The 19,478-nt window shown below is 42.2% G+C and overlaps 2 protein-coding genes and 1 non-coding gene across 4 annotated transcripts; 1 reads left to right on the forward strand and 2 right to left on the reverse strand.

The window, feature by feature from the left end:
• The first annotated feature begins 5,186 nt into the window (after positions 1 to 5,186).
• LOC122053368 (2-alkenal reductase (NADP(+)-dependent)-like) lies at positions 5,187 to 6,883 on the forward strand. The gene is made up of 5 exons (XM_042615393.1): positions 5,187 to 5,541; positions 5,641 to 5,818; positions 5,979 to 6,145; positions 6,207 to 6,289; positions 6,371 to 6,883. The coding sequence occupies exons 1-5, from the start codon at positions 5,302 to 5,304 to the stop codon at positions 6,750 to 6,752; spliced, it is 1,050 nt and encodes a 349-aa protein (XP_042471327.1). The 5' UTR covers positions 5,187 to 5,301; the 3' UTR covers positions 6,753 to 6,883.
• Positions 6,884 to 7,780: 897 nt separating this feature from the next.
• Positions 7,781 to 11,358, reverse strand: LOC122053377 (formin-like protein 1). Of its 2 annotated transcripts, none has more exons than XR_006132196.1 (2): positions 10,551 to 11,358; positions 7,781 to 9,359 (listed from the first exon to the last, which is right to left on the reverse strand). XR_006132196.1 is itself a non-coding variant. In XM_042615403.1 (2 exons), the coding sequence occupies exon 2, from the start codon at positions 9,068 to 9,070 to the stop codon at positions 7,934 to 7,936; it is 1,137 nt and encodes a 378-aa protein (XP_042471337.1). In that variant the 5' UTR covers positions 9,071 to 9,359; positions 10,551 to 10,638; the 3' UTR covers positions 7,781 to 7,933. The 2 variants fall into 2 exon arrangements, 1 of the variants encoding a protein (XP_042471337.1); XM_042615403.1 differs by having other exon boundaries at positions 10,551 to 10,638.
• Positions 10,315 to 10,442, reverse strand: LOC121994985. The gene has a single exon (XR_006115825.1). It is a non-coding gene; the product is annotated as a small nucleolar RNA snoR86 (small nucleolar RNA).
• Positions 11,359 to 19,478: the final 8,120 nt, after the last annotated feature.

Consider the following 19,478-nt stretch of genomic DNA (forward strand, 5'->3'; position numbering starts at 1 on the left):
AAAAAGGAGCAGGCCGACCACGTAGCAAACGGCAAAACTGAGTACCATCTACTAACCGTTCTTCCGCCACAAGAAGTCAACCGGATCGACAACTACAACTCCGCGAAAGAACTTTGGGAGAAGTTCCTTGATCTGCACGAAGGAACGTCCGGAGTAGAGCTCGCAAACCGGGACTTACTCCGCAACCAACTCACCAGTCTGCAACTTGGGGAAGACGAGACAGTTGCACATCTACACTCAAGGATAAAGGAAATCATCATCGGACTTTCGAATCTCAGAGAGACGATAAGCAACCGAGATTCACTAAGGTACGCACTAAATTCCTTTCCTAGAAATTCAAAATGGGTGTCACTAGTAGATGCCTTTTATATTTCAAAAGACTTAGAAAAAATTTCATTAGAAGAATTCTTTTCTACATTTGAAGTGCACAAATCAAGATGTGCAGGTATGAAGGAGCCTAAGAACAACGTCACCCTCAAAGTATCGAGAGATAAACCTGAGTCGGAGTCTTCTCTCGACGACAAGGAAATGGTAATGATGGTAAGATGGCTTAAAAATCTTTGTAAATCTCAGAAATCTAACCATCCGCAAGGGAAAAAGAAAAGGACCATCCGCTGCTACCATTGCAACGAAGAAGGGTACGTCAAGGACAATTGCCCTAAGCTAAAGAACAAGGACAAGGATAAAGGTAAGAAGCCTGCCCAAAAGTGTAAGGCCCTAAATGCGACGTGGGACGATACGTCGTCCGAATTGGAAGTCGAGGCGTTCTCCGAGCTTGCATTAATGGCAAGTCATCAAGATGACGATTGCAATTCAAGCTCTTCCGAAATGAGCATCGATGAAGGAGGAGCTACGTCAGAAGAAAGCAGCACTTCATGGGGAGACATGGACAACGAGATCGACAAGGTAAGTTAGGTAAGATCTCTTCCTCCCGATAAATTGTTTAAGTTCGTTAAACTATTAACAAAAGATTACTGCAAGTTATAAAAAGAAAATAAGAATTTAAAAATAATATTAGCTAAATCTTGCCCAATAGAAGAATTCGACAGAATTAAGGTAGAAAATGGAAAATTAAAAGAAGAAAATGATAATTTAAAAGTACAAGTAAATAACTTGAAAAACTATGCATGCTCATCTAAAACCAATGTTAAAAAATATAAAAATTTAAATTGGTATTTCAGATATCATAATGGACAAATTAGGAACATTTCAAAAAGATATATCCCTAAGAAATTTTTAGTTAATCCAGTAGGTTGGAACCTATATTGGGTTTCAAAGTCCTGTCTGACTTGAACTTAAACTAATTAGGTTTAGAGCTTTTAGCGAGAAAATTAGACATTAAAATTTCTTTATGAGGCTTTATTTAAGGAAGTGGTTGTTGTTCCAATAACCAAGAAGGTCTAGTGTCTCGCCACGACCTGAAAGCCAAAATATTGAAATAAAATATTTAATTAACTTTCTAATAAAGCATTAAAGTTGAAATTTAATAATGCTTTAAAATGTTTTTTAAACATTTTTTTAAAAAAATTTCTTTTAGAAGTTTTACTTAGAAATTGTTTAACTTAGAATATTTTTTAAAAATTATTGTAAATTCTCTAACTTAGAATTTATTTAACTTAGAATTTTTGTTAAGAAAGTTAGAAATTTTTTTTAAACCTTAGATTTTTCGGAACCCTATTTTTTTAATGTGATCAAAGGAGGAGAAGGAAAAATATAAGTCTAGGGGGAGGTAGACCAAAATTTAAATTTGCTATCTTTTTGCACTAAATTGTAAATTTAGTTAGTTTATTTTTTTATGTCTATTTGCCCTATCTTAACTTCGGTTGCTCACATAAAAAAGGGGGATATTGTTGGAACCCCAAGGTTATTTTTGTGTGATCAACAAGTTAAGTTAGGTCCTGTGTGTTTCTAACCTTGTGTCTAAGTGCGCATGAGCTTAGGAGCACAGGTAGTCGAGCGGAAGGACGGTACGCAGTGCGTCCGAGGGACGAGGCACTGCGGAAACGTACACCGGCGGACGAGAAGGAAGCGTGCGGTGGTTTCGAGGGACGAGAAGTCGGAGCGGAAGACTGCTCAGGGAGCAAGAGACGCAACTAGCGAGAAGGTCGACACGGGGTGCGACCGAGGGACGAAGACTGCGGATGAGTACGCTGGCGGACGAGAAGGAAGCATGCGATGATTCCGAGGGACGAGAAGCCGGAGCGGAAGCTTGCTCAAGAAGACCGGAAGTTGGGTTCGGATGAGCCCTATTCCGGATGGCAGAGATCACCTAAGTGAGCGGAAGACTCGGACTGAGGTGAACGGAGCCGGAGCAGAAGACCTGGGCTGAAAAAAGTCAATATGGTTGACTTCCCCAGCCGAGGCACCCCGGAACCCTTCTGGGCGCTTGGAGTTGACTTTTTGACCAGATCGCGTCAATCACGATCTGAACGTTGGGGGATAAAGTTTTATCCCCCCAGGGTACCCGGAACTCCTTCGGGGCGCTCCGACCAAGACTATAAATACAGCATTGGTCCAGAAGCTTTTAAACAATCAGAACTCAAGCAATTCTTTCAACACTTGTGTACTTCGTCTGTAGTTTAGCTTCTTTTTGTGTGCTTCATCGTTGTATGAGGCTTCTCCGCCTGAAGGAGTTTCTTTAGTGCGATTATCTTCCTTGGATTAACAACCTCCCCGGTAGTAACCAAGTCAATTCCGGTGTGCCTCGTCTTTTCTAATTTACTTTCTGTTTAGCTAATTTATGCAAGTGTTAGTTTAAGAGTTCGAGAAGGGTTTCATTTTTTATTTTGTCAGGCTATTCAACCCCCCTTCTAGTTGGCCGCTAACGGTCCAACACGCCTATCACGTCAAACGTGCGGTGGCAGAAGGTGAGACATGTGGCAATTGGCTATCGGAAGACATTAATGGAACTTAATTAAAAGGTATTGTAGCGTGCTCGGCTATAATAATCAAAGATTTGCATGGTCTTCTAGAAATTGAGATGACGTCAGCCACTCTCATTGAGTGCTCATCCGAGAAAGCACAGAGAAGTGGGAAAGTTTGCCAAGTGTTGTCGTTAACCATCCCGATCGGCTTTACAGAGAGAGAAAGGAATGGCTAGTCGGCGAATGAGATCTCTGAGTTAGCAATAAGACGTCGATGGTTATTATAGTCGAACGACGCTTGGGCTCAAGCTAATAAACTAAGGCCGAACAACGATTAGAAGATATGAGCCGACTGGTAGCCAGAGCACAGAGATTGTCTGAGCGATGGAAGATCACCTGAAGCACTATCGTTCAGTCAGTCATACTTACAGCCTCCTTCGACTAGACTTGAGGGGAAGACTTATGATGCGGTGATAAAGGGGGGTCCACTAAGTGTGGGTCAAAGGACGGAGATAGTAGCTGACATGGAGGTCAAAGTCAAGGAGGTCAATGCCAGAGACCCAACGAGCTCACCCAAGGGGTTGAGTCGTTAGAGTGTTAGTTCGGTTGGGCGAAAACAAGCTACCGAGTCGAGTCGCTGCAGGGAAGAGTAGCCGAGTCCACTGAGCGGAGGAGTTCCCAGTTGAGCGGTTATCTTGCTCGACTGAGCAAAGAGATCATTGATGTATCTCTTAATATCCTTCTTGGAGATAGTGTCGTTGACATAAGGCATGGTCAATATGCGGATCGTACGACGGAAGTTTCTACTGTCATGTTAGGGATATGCATGCCTTGTTAAGGTATGGTGTCAGAGGCACTTTCCTAACATGTCCTTTCATAGGACAAATTGGAGAACGTGCCCACGTTTCAAGGAGTGTGCACGTTGTCCGTTGGGGCGCTATATAAAGGGGGAAGTCCATATATCGGTGGAGGTACACGTTATTCACTATTCATGTCTATGTTTACTGTTGCTCCGTTTTCTTCCCTCTTTCCGGTGACTGACTTGAGCATTGGAAGGTCAACTCCGGGGATCCCTTCCTTGGCTCAGCACTGACGTTTCTTGTGTTGCAAAGCGGAGCGAGGTCTACATCCAGTCAACGCAACAGCCACATCCCCAGCTAGCCATCTTCCCGATTTTCGGACAGGATCAATATTTATTCAATTTTTCATCCATCTCACTTTCTCTCTCCTTGTTCTCTCTCATTGTACTTTCTGTCTTCTCATTCTATCATCATACTTTCTCTCTTATCATACTCTTTCTCCTCAATCTCAACCATCATACCACTCTCTCCTCACTTTCTCTCATAATTATTTCTCTCTCTTCATTCTCTCCCATTACACTTTCTCTCTCATCAGACTTTCTCTCTCCTTTTTTTCTTTCATCATACTTTATTTCTCATTATACTCTCTTTCCTCATTTTTTCTGATCACATTTTCTCTTGTATCATATTTTCTCTTTCCTCAATCTCTCTTATCAGACATTGTTTCTTCTTATTTTCTCTCGTCATACTTTCTCTCTTTTCATTCTCTCCTATCATAATTTTTCTCTCTTCATTCTCTCACATCACATTTTTTTTTCTTATCCTCTCTTATCATGTTTTCTCTTCCATCACATTCTTTTTTCTCATTTTTCCTTATTACACTTTCTCTCTCAATACGCTTTCTCTCTTCTCAATCTCTCCAATTACACATTTTTTCTTCTTATTTTCTCTCATCACACTTTCTCTCATCATCCTCTCCCATTATATTTTTTTTCTTCTCATCCTCTCTCATTATGCTCTTTCATCATACTTCATATTTTCTCTCATCATATTTTCTCTCTTTTAATTCTTTCCCATCACATTTTCTCTTATCATATTTTTTTCTCATATTTACTTTTTTTTTTTAAATTTATTCTAATAAAAAATATTCAACTAATTAAATATTATATTTAAGAATCATATCCACGGCCATATTCATTCCATTGTACAATATTATTATAATTCCTATTCCTAGTCCGATTTCTAAGAAAAAAACACAACTCCATCATTGTCAAGGATTCATTCAGTTGTGTACGTCTTCGCCATCCAATTTCAAAAGGACCATTCAAAGTCCAGATTGTGCAGCTTGAGCATGCGTTTTCAATATTCATGACGCACGGGACCATTGACTCTTTCAAGTCCTTCGGCCAATATCTACTCAGTTTCACTTAAAAAATTCATATTAATTATTCATCATTGTCAAAGGATTCATCCAGTTAGGCATAAGTATTCGCCATCCAATTTCAACATTGAGCATGTGTATCCATATTCATGACGCACAGGACCATCCCCCAATATGTATATATATCACACACAACCCCGAAAGCAGTAAATTCAGCACCAAATTAAAATTGAATTCGAGAGAGAACCAAGGAGCAATGGCAACGGAGGTAGCGAACAAGAAGGTGGTGCTGAAGCGATACATAGAGAGGGGTGAGACGCCGACGGAGAGCATCATGGAGTTGGTCACGGCGGAAGCTATCACTCTGAAGGTCCCCGAAGCGTCTCCTCCGGCGGTGCTCGTCAAGAACCTCTACCTCTCCTGCGACCCATATGGGCGCTTTATCATGTCCAGGCCCGAAGAGGGCATCAAGATAACTAGCGCTCCTCCAAACTCGGTATACCTCACCATTCATAATCATATTATCTATTTCCTTGTACGTTTTCAATTATATACCAGGGTTAATTAAGACGATGTGTTTCTTCTTCATTTGCAGCCTGTACGTGGTTACGGGGTTGCTAAAGTTGTTGATTCTACACATCCGGATTTTAAAGCTGGAGACTACTTGTGGGGAATAACTTTTTGGGAAGAGTACAGTCTCATTACACCAACGGAGTTCAATTTCAAGATCAACCACACTGATGTTCCTCTTTCTTACTATGCCGGTCTTCTCGGTAAGTTGCACTTGCTGGATCTGGTATCTGAAATCTCTGTTACAGTGAAAAAGTAAAATCTCACTTCTTCTCTTCCAGCCAAACTTGAACTTGGCCATTCCCCTATTCACATGTCAATAATTAAGAATGATGAAAAGGGGTTGACTGTGGTGCTGTGCAGGCATGCCGGGTCTTACAGCTTATGTAGGGTTTCATGAGATCAGCTCTCCAAAGAAAGGGGAACTCGTGTTCGTTTCAGCTGCATCAGGTGCTGTTGGGCAGCTCGTGGGGCAATTTGCCAAGCTCATGGGTTGCTACGTGGTTGGAAGTGCCGGCTCCGATGAAAAGGTTTGACAGCCCTGAAATCCAAGCAATCAGTAAGTCAAATGATTTTAATTGCCCCTTTCAGGTCAATCTGCTGAAGAACAAGTTGGGCTTCGATAATGCATTCAACTACAAGAAAGAATCTGATCTGGGCGCTGCATTGAAAAGGTTAATCCCACAAAATGACTTAAAAAGTTACCGGTTAAAGAACACATTATATTACAAGCTAAGCTTCCCATACTCTTGCAGATACTTTCCAGAGGGCATCGACATATACTTCGACAACGTAGGTGGAGCGATGTTGGATGCTGTTCTCTGCAACATGAGGCTTGGAGGCCGAGTCACCGTGTGCGGAATGATTTCTCAATACAACCTCAAAGCACTAGAAGGCGTGCACAACCTTTTGTCTATCATCGGCAACTGTGTCCGCGTGCAGGGCTTCACTGTGGGTCAATACCTTCACCTCTACCGCGACTTCGAGGAGAAGGTTGTCAATTACGTGAAAGAGGGGAAGATCACGTACTTGGAAGACGTAGCGGAGGGGCTCGAGGCAGCGCCTGCGGCATTCGTAGGCCTTTTTGAAGGTAAAAATATTGGCAAAAAGTTGGTGGTCGTTGCGCGCGAGCAGTGATGATCTTACGAGTCATCTACAGACTACAGCTTTTGTATGGACCTCATGGCGGGTGTGAAATAAGATTAAAGACTCGAGAATTTGTTAAACGTCCATTAGCGTTTTTTTAAAGGATTTTGGAGGAGAAACAATTGGTACGGTGTCTCTTTTGGGTCCATTCTTGTTTTTCCTCCTCTTTTCTTGGTGGTGATAGGGTATCCTCCGAAATGCAAACCTAATATTGATATCTGTAAATACTTACAGTGGGTGTTAACCCTAAATCCTTTTCTTCAGACTTGTTATCAGAAGAGTAATCACACAATATCAAACTGCCCTTCAAAACTTCACAAGTCAAATCCCTTATCTCAAATTTGAATGTTCTTCTGCCAAGATGATATACTCTTCTCTTCACAAGAAGAGAGTTCTCACCCCTCACTTTCAACAACCTTCTTTACACTTGGATAAACTCCCTGTAAGGAAAGGGAGTGTAGTGGGATTTATGTGATATGACAAGCAACTGCTTTACTCTGCAATTGTAATTGCCACATTCCTCCCCACTGCCAAATTCTCTCATTTGTCCAAATCAAATCACATAGATCATATAAGAATCTAATTATAAATTTCATATTAAAACATTCAATTCATACTTAAAAAAAAATCATGTGAAAATAAGCACACTAACTATTAATGCTAAAAAAAATTATTACATCTTACACATACACTATTATCTAAGTTGATTTAGCTCCTTTGTGTTGGTCTGAGAAGTGAGTGTATTAATCTTTTGCAACATATTTCAAATAAATTATTTACAATCTCACATTTTAAATGTAAAAAACTATAAAATTGGACACTAAAAATATAAATCTATTTTAATTTTATATTTTAACTAAAATCAATTTATTCTAATCCGCTTACTTAATTATGCTCCATAAATTGAATTTTATATTTTTATATTTTAATTTTATTCTACCGCCAATAAAATCCATGCTAAAATAACACACTAATTAGAATGGGCAGTAGATAGCTAAATAGATAAATAATCTTTCATTAGTATTTTTTAAAAAATAATTTTGAAGGAGCAGTTGCTAGAAGGGTTTAACTTGAACTGGATGCTGCATTGAACCGTAGTAATGCAGAATGGATGCAAGAACAATTTTTTTTTGCTAATTCGAGCAGAAATTTTCAGTGCAATGAACCTGATTTCAATGCTCAGGGATCGCTTGAGATTTATCTGAGTGCAACCTCTTCAACTTTGGTCCAAGATTCTCCTCGTGCACCTCCGCTGCATTCGGATTCTCTCGTGAAATCACCGTCTTCTTCAACACAGAGTCTCGTGGAGGCGCGAGAAGCGGCAGCCGGAAAGTTGGAATCTTGACGTTTTGTCCCTCGTGAGAACCAGCTGCAGGTACCGGAGCCGGCGGTGGCGGATTTTGTCCACCGACGAGTGCGCGTCTGGCAAAGTCCCCTATTTTTCTTGGCGAGCGCAAGTTTTTCCTGGGGGAGTACTGCAAGGTTCCTGCCTTCTCGTCACTCTCGGCCTCCAACGGCGAAGATGGTGGCGAATGGGCTGGTGGTCTTCGCTTCGGAGGTGATGGTGTGGGTGGCCGCAGGAGCGAGGTATGCTTTGGTGGCGGCGGTGGGGAAGTGTTGACCGAGCATATCTCCTCATCCGACGTCGACGAACGGCAGGCTTCACCGCTTAGTAGTACCTGACGGGGCAGTGGCGGGAGCGGACGGAGCTCCGGCGACCGGAGCTTCCAGTACGTCGTGAAGCCTCCGGAAGCACAGCTCTCGCTCGTGTCTCTATGCGAGCTGCCGGCAACACCCACAGACAGTAACTCCGATCCACCGAGAGAGGCAGCGGACGAAGGCGCGGCGGCCGAGATCTCCTGCTCGCCGGAAGAAGCTGCACGGGGAGGGAAGAAGCGGATGCTATCGGACCCGACGTCGTTGTCGGCAACTCCTCCTTGACGACGGCGTAAGTGGAAGAAGAGCACGAAGGAGAGGACAAGGAAGGCGACGGCAAGGAGCGGGGTCGCGACGGCAGGGAGGAGGTTGGACGGGGAGCGGCGGGAGGGGGAGGTGGAAGAGGCGTCGGTCGTGGAAGAGACATTAACAGGAAAGGTAGGAAAGGCAGCGGTGGAGGACGCAGGAGGCGGATGCGGCGGGGAGGGTTCAAGAGGGAAGAAGGCGCCGAAGGTTGGGTGGGAAGATGAAGAGGAATAAGAGGACGAGGAGTATTTGGGGAAGAAAGGCTGATGAAGAGCCCTCCTGTTGTGAGTAGCAGTAGAAGTAACAGTCAGCAAGAAGAAGAACAAGAAGGAGAAGGAGGGAGCCATGGAGATAGAAAGAGAGACTGGGAGGTTGGGGAAGAAGAGGAGAAGGAGGAAGAAGGGTTTAGGGTCTACTGTACGCTTAATTGATTAGTCATTTCCTTGATGGCAACTAGACGGTGCCAGGGTTGAGAGAGAGTGAGTGAGATCGAGTCTTCTCTGCTTGCTCAGAAGCAACAGTGGAGGTGTGGTTGCAAAGCGCCAGATGCCTGAGGACTGTGGTTTCTTCATGGCGTGACAGTGGCAGTCTGCCACCTCTCCGCTTTGGCGCTGAAGCCTGAAGATAACTGGACGCCTTCGCATATGGGCAAAATCTTTTATTAAATCAGTAAAAAGGTGTTCTTTTAGTTTATCAATACAAGTTCTATAAATTTATATTGCTTAAATTGCTGAAGCAGACTGGCCTAGGACGGCAATTTACTTCAAATTTTATGAGAATTTCGAATAGGAGATTATAGGAAGGCATTATCATATTCAATATTTAATATATATATATATATATATAAAATTTTATCCTACCATAAACATTCATATGATTTGATACGGTGTGTATTAAAATCCGTGTTGAATCGATCCACTATCGATCCAATGTGCCTGGATCGATCAGTGATCGATCTAGATTCAGTCCGTCTGGACGTTAAATTCTGTGCTGGATTGATCTATCGCACTTATCCGTACGGAATATCTTTTTTTTATCTTTCTCTCTGTATATAATATATTAATTTTATTATATTTTTGTAAAAATAATAATTGAATTAAAAAAATTATTAGAATTGGAGATATTCAATTCATTAATGTATATGAATATACGATGAAGATAATAAAAAAAGATATTGAATTTGATCAACCGATTAATTGTTATGGATTCATTAATTACCTTCCTAGACGGGACGCTAGAACCGCATTTAATATATTTTAAATGTTTTTCTATTTTTTTTTCTATTATGAGATTCTTCAACAAAATACTAAATAATCAGTCCAGGCAACGGTACTGGATTTGAAATTTTCCTTCAAAATGATGAATTTTATGATTCATTTTGATCATATGTTTAACAATTTTGTTTTTTTTTTCCTACCAAACGAGAGCAAAACTCCATCTCGAGATTTCTCGATCGCAAAATCAAAACTACGAAAAGAAAATAGAATTCGGAGAAGATCAAAAAGATCGGGGTAAACGAGACCAAAAATCACCGTGAAGAAAAAAAAGAAGAAGAAGATGAATAGCAAAAGTATCACGGAAAAAATTGTCAAATGTAGCAGCTTGTTCGAGGCCGTCGTCAAGAGAGAAGAAACTTGCGAGGCACGGAGAACTGCCATTAGCTCGCTCTCGCCAACCTTCAATGCAGAGATCGCCATCAAAATCCAGGCGTCTCCGCTCTGCAAATTGGCTTTTGGTATGTGCGTTTTCTTCCCATCAACATTCGCGGATCAGAAGGAGAAAGAAGACGAAGACAAAAATCAAATGCATAGAACAAGATCGCCGTACCTTTACGGCCAAGGAATTAGAGCCACTTTTCTTCAGTGGAGGGTTACGAACCCCTAGAAGCGAGTGGCATATATAGAGCCAAAGAATGGGTATCAGATGAAGAAACCCTAATTGTATGTAGATCTTGGTGGGCTGGGCTCTTCTGCAGCCATTGCCATCCTGCAGAGAGGACTAGGCCCGAGCTTCTTCCTCTTCATCGCATTCCTCTGCCTCACAAACTCCATCTGGTTCCTCCTCTTCAGCTGCATCATCGCTTCCTCCTCCACCACAAACCTCCTCATCAATGTATCCTCCGTCAGCGACTTCCCCCTGAACACTCTCCTCGTTTCCAGTGAATTCCTTGTGCCGATGACCCGATGCGACGGGGGCGCAAAAGCTTTCGAGCTCGGGTAGCTGAAGCTCCTCCTCGGGGGGACGTCGGCCCGAAACACCTCATTGTAGGAGGAGATCGGGGAGCAGAGACACACTCGGGTGAAGGAAGACGCAACCTTCAAAGAGGTGCATTTCCTCAACTTCGACCTGTCGGCGTTTGCTGAATCTGATCTTGAATCCACCGCCGGAGACTTCCTCGCATTCTTCCAAAGAATCATAGCCTCCATCAACCTTTGGTACCATGGCTTTCTGGAAAGAATTGTCGCGTGAAATGCAAAAGAATTCTTCAGACTACAACGTAGATGGCGATTGTAAAGAAAAAAATGCAAAGGATTGCAATTTCGCGACTTATCTGTGGACCCTTTTGATCTTGCATTAAGCAAGAAAGAAGGGAGGTATGCTCTACGGAGATGGAAGGGGAGACTAATGGAGCTCGTATCAGCTGTTCATCGTTAAGTGTCTCTAAGCACCAGACTGTCCAACCTTTTGCTTTACTTTGTTTATTGTGCAACACTTTTGCTTTAGAAGCTAACCAACAATTCGGAATATGAAATCAAGGAGGAAAAGTTTTGTCCCTCTTTTGCTAGAAACCATGAGGACCTTCAAAGGTTTAACAATTCATTTAACCAACAATTCTGATGTGGGTCTGACAGAGTTAGATCTTGTTGCTGTAACTACAAACACTGATTATAAGCTACTACTAATCTAATTCCTTGTTGCTGAATACAAAATTTTGGGACTTTGCGATGGGTGATCTGTAGGAGGAGACGTATTTGTTGGTAGTGGGCGTGCAGTTCCCATGCAACTGCGAATGATTTTTTTTTTTTTTTTAAAACAAACTGATGCTACGTGCCATTTTGGGAAAACTCTCATTCATCGCTGTAGATGAACTACTTGAAGTTTGCAAGAGAAGAACATTCTCTAGAAGAGGAATTTCCTGCGTGAATTTCAGGAGTGATTCGTCGTGATCTTCCTAGCACAAATACAAGAAGACTACACATCAAAGTGTGTTTATCTTTTTCGTTATTAATTGAATGGCTGAAAATTAATAATTGAAAAAACAACTGATCCTGTTCGGAATATGAGTCGGATGAAGACCGGATAAAATATAATAAGCGTTGACGGGGAGGAGACTATGATGCTACGGTCACACGGGCTTCAGAGAACGAATCCCCCACGTGGCCCTCAAGAATTGCTGGGTCTGAGCCGGCGGTACTGGAACTCTGCGCACACTCAGACAAGTACACGGAATGTTAGATGCTGAGAACCAGGGAAAAAGTCCTTGGAGCAGGCCCTCCGACGCTCAAGTCAGGTACTTTTTCCCCAGATGAATAGTGTACGAAGAAGAAAAGTAGAAGACAAGTGTGTGAGTGAGCGTACCTGCGCAAGGGAGAGGACGCCCCTTTTTATATGACAGTACGTACCTTCTGAAGACTGACCCTTGTCAGAGGGTGTTGGGTGTTAGGACTTGTCGGGTGGTGGAGGACACGTGACTTTCTCCTATAGACTGGAGGAAGGTTCTACTTGCAGGTGACTCCAACCGCTGGAATATTCCCTGATATGTAGCATGTATTCTCTGATAGGTGGTTACGATTCCTTGACTTGTTGTCGCATAGTGCCTACTATCCCGCCCTGGTGTGGTCGGGGCAGCTCGAGTCGGTTCGCTAAGTGCTGATGAACAGACTGGATGGATGGAGGGGTGCGATCGGAGTCCCTCTCTGTCGGCCTTTATGACTCAGGCCCGACTGAGAGTGACAAGTCTGTTTACGCGGGCTAGCTTGAGAAAACCCGATCATTGATCCTGTCTGAGAAGCTTGACAAAACGGAAAGCTGGGAGAAAACCTCATTGCTGACGAAAAATAATACCTGTGGACTGCTGATCCGAGAAACCCAAAGCAGATCTAAGAGAATGAATTCACCGAACGCCCTCCTCGTACCAAGATCCGAAGACGAAAGGAAGGCTCCGGTGAAAAATGTCAAGATCTGGAACTCCGATAACTTCCTGCGCACAAGAGAACCGCCAACACTATCGTCAGTGACCTAAGACCGGGGTGAGAATCCCTGGCTAGACCCTCCGACGCTCAAGTTAGTGATCTCTCTTAGTGTGGAAGAAGGAAGACGAAGATGAACAGTAACTGAAAACTAGGGTTTGCAATGTGGGCTGTGAGTGTGAGCATGAGCGTGAGCATACCTGGCCAACGGACAAGATTCCCCCTTTTATACCACTTCATATAACCTCCGTAGTCATGAAGTGGACCCCTGTTTGTTAGAGTTTGTTATGAGATGACGTAAGCCACGTACTAGCAAAAAATGACTTTTAAGGAATTTTTTTTGTACCCCAGATGTACCTTTTTTTTCGTCTAGTACCTGCAGAAGAGTCTAGAAATATTCTTCCCGCCGAGTTAGTCAACTTGTTATACGATTACATAAAGCAGATATTTTCATAAGCCATTCATAAATATCCTTAAAATGTTTATTCTCGTCCTGTCCTATAAGTTATATTTTATCGTCCTTATTTGGTTATCCTGTCTTCGCTATGTTGTGGACAACTCGATATTATACTATGTTTTGTCTCGGTCGGGATTGACCCTAGGTCTCGTACAGGCGGGTTATTATTTTTATTTAACACATGTCCTCTTTGTCTGATAATATATTATAAATCCTGTACGGTCTTGTAGTTTCTCATTTCTCGGACGATCATATACATCCGCCCGATGTTAGTCTATATTTGCATATGCTAGCTCAGACAATCCTGGCCGATATTGACCTTTCTTTCTTAAGGTATATCCCGGCCGATATTAGCCTACCCTTTCTTTAAGATATTGTCCCGGCCGGTGTTGACCTATATTTTCTTAAGTGTGTTACCTCGTCCGGTATTTGCCTATATTTCCTTAAGCATGTTGTCCCGAACGATATTAGCCTACCCTTCTCAAGATGTACCCCAACTGGTATTAGCTTATCTTTTCTTTAAGGTATTATCCCGGCCGGTGTTGGCCTATATTTTCTTAAGTGTGTTACCTCATCTGGTATTTGCCTATATTTCCTTAAGCATGGTGTCCCGGACGATATTAGCATATATTTTCTTAAGCCCGATATCCCGACCGATATTTACATTGCTTAATTCTACTATCTCTTTTCTTTCCCCTTTTCTCCGGGGACCTACTAAACCTAACCCATATCAATAAGTTTTACTGTATTAAACATAATATTATTAGATATAAGAATACAATTTAAGGAGATAATAAGTTTATAATTCACTTAGTCAAAAATAAATGTATTCAAAATTATTTAAAAATAAAGAAAGATAGAAGTATGCCTAATTACTTAAATAAAATATGGAGATAACAACCCTTACAAAAAAAAGGAACAAAATTGAGAAAATAAGAATAATAAAATAGGACAACAATAGAAAAAAAATCACGTTCTCGTACTTAACTCAAGCACAAAAACTAAATAAATAAAAAACACATGTAAAAAATGATAAAACTCAATACAGTCCTTAGAAAACAAAATGCGCAACGAGATCAAACCAATCATTATCATTTACCTAGAACTAAATGGGAGTCTTTCTAGGTATAGAGTAAAAGAAAAAAATAAATCATATGTTTCATCACCTAAACTAGAATAGTTGTAAATGATAGAATGGAGACAAAGGAAAATTTGAATAATTTATGACTGTAAATATATTTAAATAAAAGTTAAACTTAATGTCTATCAAAGAAACAAAATGATAGAGGTATCTAACTCATTATTGCTAAAAAAATAATAACATCTTCTAATTCGATCAGACACAATATAGATGAATACATCAACATTTGAATTGAATTAAGCAAAGAGCATAATAGCACCAACCGGATCAGTGTGTTAGCGTTAGGAATGGTTTCTCTTCTTCAATCTCAACGAGCAAGAGAAACACAAAGAGAGGGAGTTGGAAAAGGGGAAGAGGGGCGATCCTGTTTGAAAACTACAGAGATGATGCGCTTGGCATGGTGGATCGGTGGTTGACTTGTAGAAGACCTTTTTACTCCATGGGAAAGCTTCTTCTACTCCTTCGCACACGGAGATGAGCCAACAAAACGTCAATGCCTAGAAATCAGGGGGGAGTCCCTAGCGAAAGCCCTCCAGTCAGTACAAGTCCGGACGAATGAATGAAGAATAGTAAAAATGTGCACACGAGAGTAAAGCTGCAAATGTTCAGAGAATATACCTTCACCACGGAGAGGACTCCCCCTTTATATACCACCTCTCATAACCTCTGCAATCATGAGGTGCCAAAGTGTGTCAGAGTTTGTTAAGTAATATATAATAATTATCTGAGAAATCTTGCCTTTATCCACATGTATACCTCTTTTGTCATTTATAGTTTCTGTTATTACTGAGGTTGATGAAGGAATTGTTGGGGATCGGTAGGCCGGCTTGAAGGGGGGTTGGATAGACGACCTCCCCAAATACTCGCTTCTTTCTACAACATTAGTGCGCAAGCGGAAATGCAAACAAAACAAGTAGAAAGCTAAATACTAAAGGAAAGAATGCAAACCAAGCTACACGATCATTTACGTGGTTCGGAGATAAAGCTCCTACTCCACGGCGTGTCCGTAAGGTGGACGATCCCTATCCGTCGGTGGATTACTCCCCGGAAGATCTCCGGCTAGCTCAAACCTCCTTGTGGGTGGAGAAACCTCACCACAAACTCACCAAGACCTCTTGGACACAAGGGAAACTCTTGAGCACTTGTAGACTACTAATTAGACCTTAACCAAGTCTAATTTCGTCAGGGATAACCAAGCTTCCAAGCCTTGGTTATATAAGTCACGGGTTGGAAAACCCCGCCTACCAGTCGACTGCTAAAACATGCAGTCGACTGCCCTCTATGGAAATTCGACCGTTACATCCCAACGACTCGATTCCACACTGCCAGTCGACTGGGGCAGTCGACTGCACCAGTCGACTGCTACAGTACTGCTACAGTAAAACCCTAAAACTAGGATTTTACTCCGAGTACAATCTCTCATGCACTCGTACCCTCACCCTTATGACTCATTTGACGCTTCTTTTGCAGCTTTGACCTTTTGTCTTCAAGCATACTTCCTTTGGCTCTCGTCCCTCGGATGCATTCAAGCCCGCGGCTCGTACCCAATGTCATCCTTCGCGTATGCCTCGAAGTCGCTTCCCTCGGCCCTTGTCCTCGCTGCCTTGTCCACGGTCCCTTGGATGCTCCATCCTTCACCGGACCCGAAGCCATCAACCTAAGTCACATGTGTATCCTGCAGTCCTGCACAACTCAAGTACACATATCAAATACAAGGGTGAACTTAACTTAAACCCTTTGGCCAAACACCAAAACACATGGTCGCACGGACCATTGGGATTTCTCCAACGATCTCCCCCTTTTTGGTGTTTGACAATACGTTTAAGTTAGGGAAAACAAATAGCAAATAAACATGCTAATACAATGGACTTACGATGCCAAGGCTACAGACTTGGACTTACAACGCCAAATGGACTTACGTTGCCAAGGCTACACACTTGGACTTACACTGCCGATTGGACTTACGTTGCCAAGGTTACACACATGGCAACAGCCATAACAATGCATCATGCATTTGAACCTATCCCAAGGCTCCCCCTAAACCTATGCTCCCCATTGAGCTAGGATTTTTACAATGGACTTTTTAAGAACCTATCCCAAGGCTCCCCCTATGCAAAGGCACTTTCAGGTTTTCCCAACTTAACCTTACTTCTCCCCCTTTGCCTAACATCCAAAAAGTCCTCCAACAATATTCCAATTATTGAAAACTTGTCATTCCAATTGACCCTAAACTCGTGTGGTTATCCCCCATGGATTTCATACACTTCTATGAGTTGACATGGTCAAAATTTAGTGATGAAGACAATTTCAGACTGGTATCAGTCGACTGCAAGAAGTACCAGTCGACTGGTCACCACTAGCTGAGCGAACAGAATGGTTCTGTTCGCTGCCAGTCGATTGCAACTTTTAGCAGTCGACTGCTAAAACTAGCAGTCGACTGGCACAGTTTTTCAGCCTTTTTCAGTATTTCTGACCCAATTTCAAAAATGCACCAATAATTCCACAGACCTCCAAAAATCACCAAATTTTGTAGAGAGGTCTGTTTTACCCATGTCTATTTGGGAAAAATATATTCAAAAATGTATCTATCACCAATCCTAAGATTGACACAAAACTCAAAACTAGCTAAATAGTTCAATTTAACCTTGACCTAAAGTCCTAGTTTTGGCTTCGTCTTGATGTATTTGCCCATACTAACTCACAATGCATCTCTAGCATTGGTTTATATGGCATCTATATATCCAAAACTAATTATCATGCTATATGACCCCAATGTCATATTTTCAAGCATGAAACACAACCCATGTGTGCCAATTCCCTAGGTTTGAGACTCAAGTCCGTCTCCAAACCACTTGGCACATTCCATGACCCCTCTAGACTCCCAAGTAGTACCCACCTGAGATCCATTTGCCATGGGTCCCAATTTGACTCTTTGAGCTCCCCCTAGAACTTTTAACCTTAGCCACCTCCTTAGGTGACTCATCTATTGTGGCTAAACCACAATGATGTCTCTTAGAAGATTTCCTTATCTTCTTGACCTTGGATATATCATCCTTGCTATAGTCATATGTAACCCTAGGATAAGACTTTCCCTTAGCCTTGGATGATCCTCCCTTGCCATGATCATTTGCCACCCTAGCATATGATCTCTCTTTGGCCTTTGAGGTGCTAGATCGGTATCCCAAACCCGATCTATCATTATTGGGTCTTTGACTACCCAACACCATATTTAATCCCTTAGATCCAATAGTGAATCTCTTAAGGAATTTCTCCAAATTATCAAGCTTTGACTTCAAAGCTTGATTTTTCCTTTCTAGGTTCCTAACCCTAGAGTCAACATGTCCACCTTGGACATTCCTAGACCTACCCTTTCTAGGCATGTGCCTCCCCTTCTTGGGATTAATGCCTTGGTTCTCTATTACCTTCTTCTCCTTAGGTAATGAGAATTTAACTTGCCTAGGTCTATCATGCATAGGTCTCCTAGGGTATTAATCGACATTTACGCTACTCCTATCATGATATTTGAACCCAAAATTTTGCATGGGCATATAATGATTAACATTATTTTTCCTAACATGCATGGGAACATAAGAATTTGAATTTGAATTACACTTCAAATTAGGGTATACCTCCCTTACCCTTGAAGCTCTCCCTTGACTTGAGCTTTTCTTCTTCTTCTCTTTCTCCCATTTCTTTAATTGCGCAAGCTTCTTGATCTCCCTCTTCTTGGGGCATTTTGTGTGGTAATGTCCCTTCTCCCCACACGTGAAGCATATGTACGCATCCTTTTTCCTTGGATTTCTTTATTCCTACAACCCTTGTTAGTGTTTAAATTAACTTGAACGGGTTTAGGATTTACCTTCTTCTTATCCAATGGACATCTACTCTTGTAGTGTCCCTTCTCATTGCACCCGAAGCATATTATATGGTCTTTTGACTTCACTTCGGTGGAGGTGCTTGCTAGGTTGATTTCCAAGACTTCTTCTTCTTCTTCGCTTGTCTTGGATTGTTCTTCAACCTTTGAGGATGTCTCCTCATCTACACTAGTGGATGGCATTTCTTCATCCTTCTCCTCTTTCTCCTCAGAAGTTGAGTGCTCTTCACCTTCCGATTGCTCCTCCTCTACTTGAGCTTCTTCATCCGTTTCTTCGGATTTTTCTTCTTCTTGTGTATGCATAGGTTCTTCCCATTGAGCCTTCTTTATCTTGCTCCACAAATCGTGAGCATTCTCGTATTTACCTACAAGGCTCATTATGTCATTAGGCAAACTATCAATTAATATAGATATTACCTTGTCGTTTGCCTTTGACCGAGAGGTTTGCTCCTCCGTCCAATGTCGTGGTCGGAGCTTCTTCCCTTTCTTGTCCTTCAGGACTTCAAACGACTCTTTGACCACCATCATGGTGTTCCAATCCGTGTTGAAGAAGACCTCCATCTTCATCATCCAATATGTGATGTCCCATAAGCCTCTACCTTCAATCTTTGGCGGTTCAATCAAGCCGGTCATCTTTGCTTCCTTGGCGGTTAGTCCAATGGAGAGCGGTCTCGCTCTGATACCACTTGTTGGGGATCGGTAGGCCGACTTGAAGGGGGGTTGGATAGACGGCGTCCCCAAATACTCGCTTCTTTCTACAACGTTAGTGCGCAAGCGGAAATGCAAACAAAACAAGTAGAAAGCTAAATACTAAAGGAAAGAATGCAAACCAAGCTACACGATCATTTACGTGGTTCGGAGATAAAGCTCCTACTCCACGGCGTGTCTGTAAGGTGGACGATCCCTATCCGTCGGTGGATTACTCCCCGAAAGATCTCCGGCTAGCTCACCACAAACTCACCAAGACCTCTTGGACACAAGGGAAACTCTTGAGCACTTGTAGACTACTAATTAGACCTTAACCAAGTCTAATTTCGTCAGGGATAACCAAGCTTCCAAGCCTTGGTTATATAGGCCGCGGGTTGGAAAACCC

The sequence above is a fragment of the Zingiber officinale genome, chromosome 1B (assembly GCF_018446385.1).
Source record: "Zingiber officinale cultivar Zhangliang chromosome 1B, Zo_v1.1, whole genome shotgun sequence".
Classification (NCBI taxonomy): Eukaryota; Viridiplantae; Streptophyta; class Magnoliopsida; order Zingiberales; family Zingiberaceae; genus Zingiber; species Zingiber officinale.